General features: G+C 37.2%; 1 protein-coding gene across 1 annotated transcript; it reads left to right on the top strand.

Moving 5' to 3' along the window:
* Positions 1-289: 289 nt before the first annotated feature.
* LOC148575100 (uncharacterized) lies at positions 290-790 on the top strand. Its single transcript, XM_088506052.1, has one exon. The coding sequence runs from the start codon at positions 290-292 to the stop codon at positions 788-790; it is 501 nt and encodes a 166-aa protein (XP_088362178.1).
* The last annotated feature ends 7546 nt before the right edge of the window (positions 791-8336 follow it).

The raw sequence follows: 8336 nt of genomic DNA, 5'->3' as shown, positions 1-8336 counted from the left end.
GTTTTAGAGGAAGTCCACAGCGACATATGCAAAAACCACCTAAGAGCACGATTAATAGCTAAGAAAGTGATCCGAGTTGGCTTCTTTTGGCCGATCTTATGAAAAGAGGTAGCCAACTTCGTTAAAAAATGCCCGCCATGTCAAAAGCATGCTAACTTCCATGTGGCACCACCAAAAGAGCTCATCAGCATCACTTCACCCTGACCATTTGCAAAATGGGGCTTAGACCTCCTCGGGCCATTCCTACAGGCCCCCGTACAAGTAAAGTACCTCATAGTGGGTTTTGATTATGATCGAGGCTGAAACTTTAGCAACCATCACAGCTCAAAGAAGTCGGAAGTTCCTCTACAAGAACATTGTCACCCGGTTTGGTGTTCCACATTCCATCACCATGGACAATGGAACTCAATTCACCGACTCGGCCTTCAAAATATTAATGGCAAGCCTCAAGATTAAGCACCAATTCACATCAATAGAATACCCCCAAGCCAATGGACAAGCAGAAGCTGCGAATGAAGTCGTGTTGGCCAGGTTAAAATGCCGACTACAAGACACAAGAGAGCATGGGCAGACGAGTTTTTTCAAGTCTTGTGGGCATATCGGACAACCCCCCACTCAACAACAAGGGAATCTCCTTTCCACTTATGACATAGAGGCCATGATACCTATAGAAGTCAATGAAGAATCTCCAAGGGTTAGATTCTACGACGAGGTAGGAAATATTCGAGCTCAAAAGGAAGAACTTGACCTCCTCCCAGAAGTCCGAGAACAAGTTCGGATAAAGGAGTAAGCCTTGAAGCAAAGAATGACCTTAAGGTACAAGAAGAAAGTCATCAAAAGAAGCTTCGCCATGAATGACCTCATATTAATACGAAATGATATCGAAACACAGAAGTCGGGTGAGGAAAAGCTGGCTGCAAACTGGAAAGGACCTTATAAGGTCACTGAGGTCGTTGGAAAGGGTTATTGCAAATTGTTCGACTTGCAGGAGAATGAGCTTCCAAGGTAGTGGCACGCATGTAACATAAAATGTTGCTTCAGTTAGAAGCATGCCTTGCTCCTTGGTGTACTCTTTTTTCTGACTTCATGATTTTTTCCAAGAAGGATTTTTCTGGAGGGGGTTTTAACAAGGTAACATAGCAAAGGCTAAGGGTTAATACAAAAACTCTTAATAACAACAAAACTTATGTAAATCATTTTTTATTAATGATAGTTTATTTTCCCATAAGGTTTCCCATTCGAACGCACTAATTTAAGCTTGACAAATCACAAAAATTATTGTTTGACCTAGATGGTTGGCAAGATGAAGCGACGAGGTACAAATTAGTGTAAGAAGTTATATAAGCAGATCATGGCTCGACCTCATTTACACTTAAAGAGTTGAGCCTAAAATAAATTGCAAAAGTAACTTATCCAAACCTACTACTAAAAGTCGGATCATAACAAATAAAGGGAAACGATATGCACCTTACAAGCAAAGGTTCATAATAACGCCCGACCTATTTTAGATCGACTTCTTCCACAACTTGACAAAAACAGTATCAAAAGTTATAAAAAATGACCTAATGAATTTTTTTACTAAGTCATGAATGGCTAAATAAATAGCTGTGCTAACTAATAAAAGATGATTAAACATTCATTTATACAAAAGTCACCACATATTCAGGTAGTGGAGACAGTTTTTTTTAAGAGCAGAAAAATAAAAGAGAAATTATTCAAACTACAGCAATTACAAAATTAAATTGTTCATAAAGACCCATAGGTGGGCCATCCAATACTTTGAAACAAAAATTAAGAAGGAAAGATATGTTCGTTGGAGGTCATGTTAGAAGTGTCTTTGGGCTGCATGGAGGAGGACGGGAGCATTTCTGGTTGAGAAGGAATAGCCTCATCGTCCACCCAAAGAGCTCCCTCGGCTCAGACTTCCGAAGTCTTCGGGTCGAGCATAGGAGTGTCCTCCTCATCCTCTGGCATAGGGACAATCTTCTCATCTACCACGATGTTGTCCGGGTTAATGAGGGGGAGGTCCACCTCGAGAGATATAACTCAGAACAGGGCCCTCAAATTTTCAACCAGCTCGCCAATTTCCTGAGTTATAGTCTCCTCCAAATATGCATATCTCTCCTTTGACTTAGTAACCCATCCATCAAATCTAGCTTCTCCCCGAAGACTCTGGTATAACTCTCCTCAGCCTTTTTCTTTAGGCCCTCCGTCATGGCACAAGCAGCTTCAGGCTGCTTTACCCTTTCCCGAGCCTTGGCATGGTCGAAAACAAGGGCCTCCTTTTCCCCCCTCTAGCTCATTTTTTGACTCCCTCAAAGATGCCACTTCAGCTTGAAGGTCTGCCAAAATGCATTGAATGGATCTAAGAGGAGTCTTCTCCAATTCTCTCAACAAAGTAGTGCACAAACATGCTGAGCTCCCTGTATTATTTGAGCATCTCTGCCCGGTCTGGATAGCAAGGGTGTGAGTGATTCAAAACGACTTTGGAAATTGTTCAGAGACCGACGTCCTTCAATATGTGTATGTATATCCTGGCTGGACAGCTTATGCCGAATGAGGGATTTGTCTTCAGCATAGGAGATATCTTGGATTTCCACCTCCCTTCTCTGCTGCATACGATTAGTTGATTCTTAATCTTGTCTCTGTCCCGAGTCGTGTTCCTTATTTTTGTAGAAAAATCGGCAAGTTTGGAATAATGTTTGTAAAATTTTTCAGCTTCTTATAGTGTCTTGAAAATCATCCCTACCTTTGGGACGAATTGTTCATCCACAACACACCTGTTCTGCAGAATGAACCGAACATGTTATTATGGTGAAACAATAGTATAGAACTAGATGAATGGAACATTATCCATTATATAAATTCAAATTCAAAACATCTTTCTGAATAATGAACCGAACACGTCATTATGGTGAAATAATTGATAGTACTAAATGAATGGAACATCATCCATTATATAAAATCAAATTCAAACAACTTTCTGCAGAGTGAATCGAACACGTACTCATGGTGAAACAATTGTATAGTACTGAGTGAACGAAACATAATACATTATATAAAATCAAATTCAAACATCTTTCTATAGAATAAACTGAACACGTACTCATGGTGAAACAATTGTATAGTACTGAATGAACGAAACATAATCCATTATATAAAATCAAATTCAAACATCTTTCTGTAGAATGAACCGAACACGTACTCATGGTGAAACAATTGTATAGTACTGAATGAACGAAACATAATCCATTATATAAAATCAAATTCGAAACACCTTTACCTACAATTTAGAGATTATCAATTCAATTCAATTTAATTCAGATTCAGAACACCTGCGTCCATTCAATTTAATTCAATTCAAATTAACAATTGCATTCCATTCAATTCGATTCAAAATTGAATAATCCAAACCTCATCTAGTTGATTCGTTTCAGAAGAATAATTCAATTTACTCTCATTCAACTGATTTGAAGTTGAATTATTCATTGTTTCGATTCAGAAGTACAGATCGAAGAAGAAAACAAAGAAGATAAATACAAGATATGCAAATCAAAAGAAGAAAATGAGAAGATGAGCGTGACTAGAGGAGAACGACGAAGCTTATTACTTCGAAGGCAATACAGATCAATAAAGAAGAAGAAGAAGTAAGGAGAAGAAGGAGAATGAGAAGAAGAAGGAGAAGAAGAAGGAGAAAAAGAATAAGAATAAGGAGAAGAAGAAGAAGGAGGAGGAGGAGGAGGAGGAGGAGGAGGAGGAGGAGATGAAAATGCGAGTAGAAAAGAAGGTTTAGCTAGGAGAAGGAGAAGGAGAAGGAGATAGAGGAGGAGGAGGAGAAGGAGAAGGAGGAGGAGAATGAGAAGAATGAGAAGAAGGAGGAGAAGGAGAAGAAGGAGAAGAAGGAGAAGGAAAAGAAGAAAGAGAAGGAGAAGAAAGAAGAAGGAGAAGAAAATGCGAGTAGAAAAGAAGGTTTAGCTTGCACCAGAAGGTTTACGTTGAGCAAAGCTTTAGGTTGCAGAACGTTATATGTAGCGCGTATATGACAAACGAGTGAGGGGGAGGCGCGTTTGGGCAAAAATTACTTGGATAACTTGGATGCATTTTTTACATGGATGTAGAGCATTATTGAACTTGTATATGCCGGGGTTTAATAGAGATGGAAATAAAATTGAGGAGGGGTAGAAAGGAGGGAAGAACAAAAATTTGCTCCTTCCTCTCCTCTCTGTGCGCGCTTGAATGAAAACACAGTGCCGTCAACATTGTTGTTCCAACCTTTCTAGCACGAACCATCGTCATTGTCATCGTTCCTATGTAATCTGTCGTCGTCGCTCGTCGCCAACCATCCTCAGTTTTTGAATCCCCCCTTTCCCAGCAAACCTAACCCCAAACAAGGAGAGAACAGCAACACCCAGCCACCATCCACTTCAAGCTCGTCGACGAATTCGTCTCCTCAAGTAGAGGGTGCTATCACTGCCATGGGTGTCATCGTTCCTGTTCTCATCTACTCGGCCCTGTTCTCGTCGTTCCTCTTCTCGTCGCCATTGCATGAAGGTATGCGTTACGTTTTTGGTGCTACTGTTATGAAGGGTTGCTCGTCGTGAATCCATTCCTCCGTCTTCCCTTCCTCTCTCGCTGTCGGTAAGTACTGTAGGTTTAGGGATTATTTTTGCTTATTTTATAGCTGGTTTTGAGTTCTGGGTTTAGCAATTTTGGATTATGGGTTCAGGAATTCTGATTCTAAATTGTTGAGTTAATAATATTGATTTTGTTAATTTTTGCTTCTTTTGTTAAATTTTCTAGAGAGAATTTGTTCTTCTGAGTTGTTGATTTTGTTATTTTTTTGTTTTAATAATTTTTATGAAACTGAAGTTGACTATAATGATTCTAAGTTTTTGTTGATTTTGGAGTCTAGTTGTTGGACAGAACTTTTGCTGCTGCTTCTTTGTTTCTTTTGTTGATTATAATGGTTATAGTGATTATGAGTTGCTGATTTTGATTTTGTTTTTGTTGACTATAATGATTCTGTGTTGCTTGGATAAGCTTATTCTGACTTCCAAATAGCATTTAATGGAAATTTGTGTCCAAGTGTGACTTTGTGTTTTTCTAGATGTCACTCTGCTGGAATTTTTTATGTGACTACAAAGATTGGTGGTCCATTCGGAACCATTAAGCCTCCATCTGAGCTTGCCCATAGAGCCAACACTGGACTCGACATCGACGCGAGGGTTTTGGAGCCAATCAAGGAGCATTTTAGCATTTTTAAAATAAAATGATCATGTATTATTTGTCATGATTTTATATCATTATAGCAATATCAATATGATAGTGAGATTATCTACTGTTACTACATTTTAGTGTATACTTTTTTTTTTGCTTAAATTTAGCTTTTAATTTATTTTGTTTTAGCAATAAATTATTGTGTGTTGTTGAAACTATTTGATGATGAATTAAATTGAGTAAATTTCAAAAATGAGTGATCTTGTTATGTTTAGAGGGATTGTTGGTTTTGATATAGATGATCTGAACACTGAATCACTAGTCACTGATCAATGAAACAGGGGATTCTGAAATATGCAGTAGGATTGTTTGGTGTGCCAATGATGGTGCTAGTTCTTCTCTTCATGATTTAATGATATGGTTTTGATGGATCATAGATGTGCTAAGGTTGGATAATTATTGTTTTGTCAAAGTTCCTGTTTTGAAAATCTTGCCATTTATTTTGAAACTGTTTTGTTTTGAACGATGATCCACTTTTCAATATCTTTTTTTTTTAATTATATGGGTTCTAGTTTCCGTTTATGAGCTAAATGTTTTGCTACTCTTGAATTTAGAAATGACTGTGATTCAATGATTTTTCATGACTTTCAACGATTTAATGATTTTTCTTAATAATGCATGTCACATTAAAAGTTGCTACCATGGTCTTCTTTGGGTCTTTAATGTTCTTTACCTTCTCTTGAATTTTGTTTTGTTTTGTTTTGTATATAGGAATTTTTTTTTGCACTGATAAAGACAAAAGGAGTTTATTAGTTGTTGTGGTCTATTCATAACAACTTCATGACATCTCATAATCAAGGAACAAAACAGTAAGCTTAAGTTAATATTATACTTGTGAATTAAATAATTTTTTTCTTCCATTTATTTAGGTATTAAGCGGATATATGCTAGCTAGATTGTGACTATAATCGAAATATTAGATCATGTTTAGTAAGTTCATATATTTACATTCTTAGGTTTAATCATATTCCATCAAAAGATCGGATGGATTTACTAAGATTTGAGAACAAGTATATAGAAGGTGCTAATAGTTTTTTAGACTTTACCTTCTTAATTGGACAACCAGTTGAAAAATAAATCCAATGTCCGTGTGCAAAGTGTGGAAACACTTATTGGCATTAGTGAGATGACGTATATGAGCATCTTATTTGCTACGTGTTTGTCGAAGGTTATAAAAGATGGATTAATCATGGGAGACCATAAATCCTAATAGCTGTAGGACGTGACATGGATGATCGAGGCGGCTATGATGATGTTGATGGGTCGTTGCGTCATGCATTCGAAGATATGACAAATCTTGAAGAGGGAAACAAAGGGTTGAATGAAGATATGAAGAGATTTTATGGGTTGATAGACGAAGCAGGTCTAGAATTATATTCGAATTGTACTACTAAATTTTTGATATTATCATTTATCATTTGCCTCTACCCCTTTAAGTGTCTACATGGCTGGAGTAACACATCTTTTATCTCCTTCTTGGAGTTATTGAAAGAAGTTATATCTAGTTTGAACATTCCCACTTCTTTTAATAAAGTTAACAATATGATTAAAGACTGGATTTTTTTAAATAAATAATTTAAATATTTCATTTACCGATATATATAATTTGGAGCATTTTAACGAATTTTCATTCTTTTATTTATCTCGTTTATAGTGTAAACAAGATAAGACTTCCACTTGCACGTATCACGTTTGCAAACGTGATACATGGGAAAGAGTGAACTTCACATACCTCGTTTACAGTGTAAACGAGATATACACAGTATTATTTCATTTCTAATGTAAACAAGATGTATGCAAAAATAAAACATTGTCACTGTAAACGGGATAATGTACGACAATAATCAGTCAGCTATAAAAGGATCTACAACCATTGTTCTTCTCCACAAACATCTCAATCCTTCTTCTCATCTGATTCTTCAATAAATTTAGTAAAATGTCTAGTGGTAGTGGATATTTTGTTGTAATCGTATATCCCAACTGTCACATGAGAAACAGTGATACTGGAGTTATATTTGAGTGTGATAATCGTATTTTACTGCGCACTTAGAGAGCAAATTCTTTGTCTGAGTTAAAGAGTCTGATATTGACACACCTCAGTGCTAATAAGAGAAAAGAGATTGGAAGAGTTGGTTATAGGATGCTAGCACCGATGGAAAATGGAGTATTTCGATTTCGTCTATTTTGGCTCGATGGCGATGAGCGTGTGCGCCTCATGTTTAATGTCCACAGGAGAATCATGACGGAACATGTGATGGAGCTTTTTGCGGTGGTTGGTGATGTTGGTGGTGGTGGTTCTGGCAGCTCAAATTTGGTCTAGGATGACCTACCTCTTGCACCACCACCCTTGCACTGTGCTAGTCCAATGATACTAGATCTATAAAAGTACCCTAACCATAACTATAATTGTATGCTTATTTAACTAAAATAGGAAAATAACAACACTAACCTAGAAGTCGATTGTCCCAGCGATATGCCACATCGCGTTTAGGCAGTTGATGTCATCATCTCATGCATTTGCGTGCGTCATAATGTTCGAGGGAGAAAACAAGTAGAAATGGTTTAAAAGTGACTTCAAGTCACACTGTAAACGAGTTCATTATATAGGCACGGCTATTACTTATATCATTTACAATGTAAATGAAATAAGTCTGTGTATATCTCATTTACACTATAAACGAGATAAGCATGTTTCACAACACGTGTGCAAACGTGATACGTGCATGTGGATCTGTGTCTTATTTCATTTATACTGTAAATGAGTGACAAACCCCAATTTGAGGATTTACCTTGTGATGATTTCAAGGGTTTTATCAATGATTCCACACACTTTCCATATGAAAATACAAGATTTTGCATTCCTTCCCTAGTTTTGCCTCATGAATGAAAACATGCTTGTTTTGCACTAAAATAGATACATTTCTAATCTTCTCTTGATGCCATTCGATGCCGTGACTTGTGTGTTAAGTGGTTCCAGGATATAGAGTAGGAATGGACCGAAAGGGAGAAAGAAGACGGGTACGAAGAAAGGAAGCATGAGGATTAAGCCTTGGGAATTT

Source organism: Arachis ipaensis, chromosome B2 (genome assembly GCF_059453495.1).
Source record: "Arachis ipaensis isolate K30076 ecotype BB chromosome B2, ASM5945349v1, whole genome shotgun sequence".
NCBI lineage: Eukaryota > Viridiplantae > Streptophyta > Magnoliopsida > Fabales > Fabaceae > Arachis > Arachis ipaensis.
This window is presented reverse-complemented; position numbering and strand designations above follow the sequence as displayed.

What these genes read in the sequence shown, in the direction of transcription:
- LOC148575100 (XM_088506052.1), top strand. Translation starts at nt 290, where the DNA reads ATGATCGAGGCTGAAACTTTAGCAACCATCACAGCTCAAAGAAGTCGG.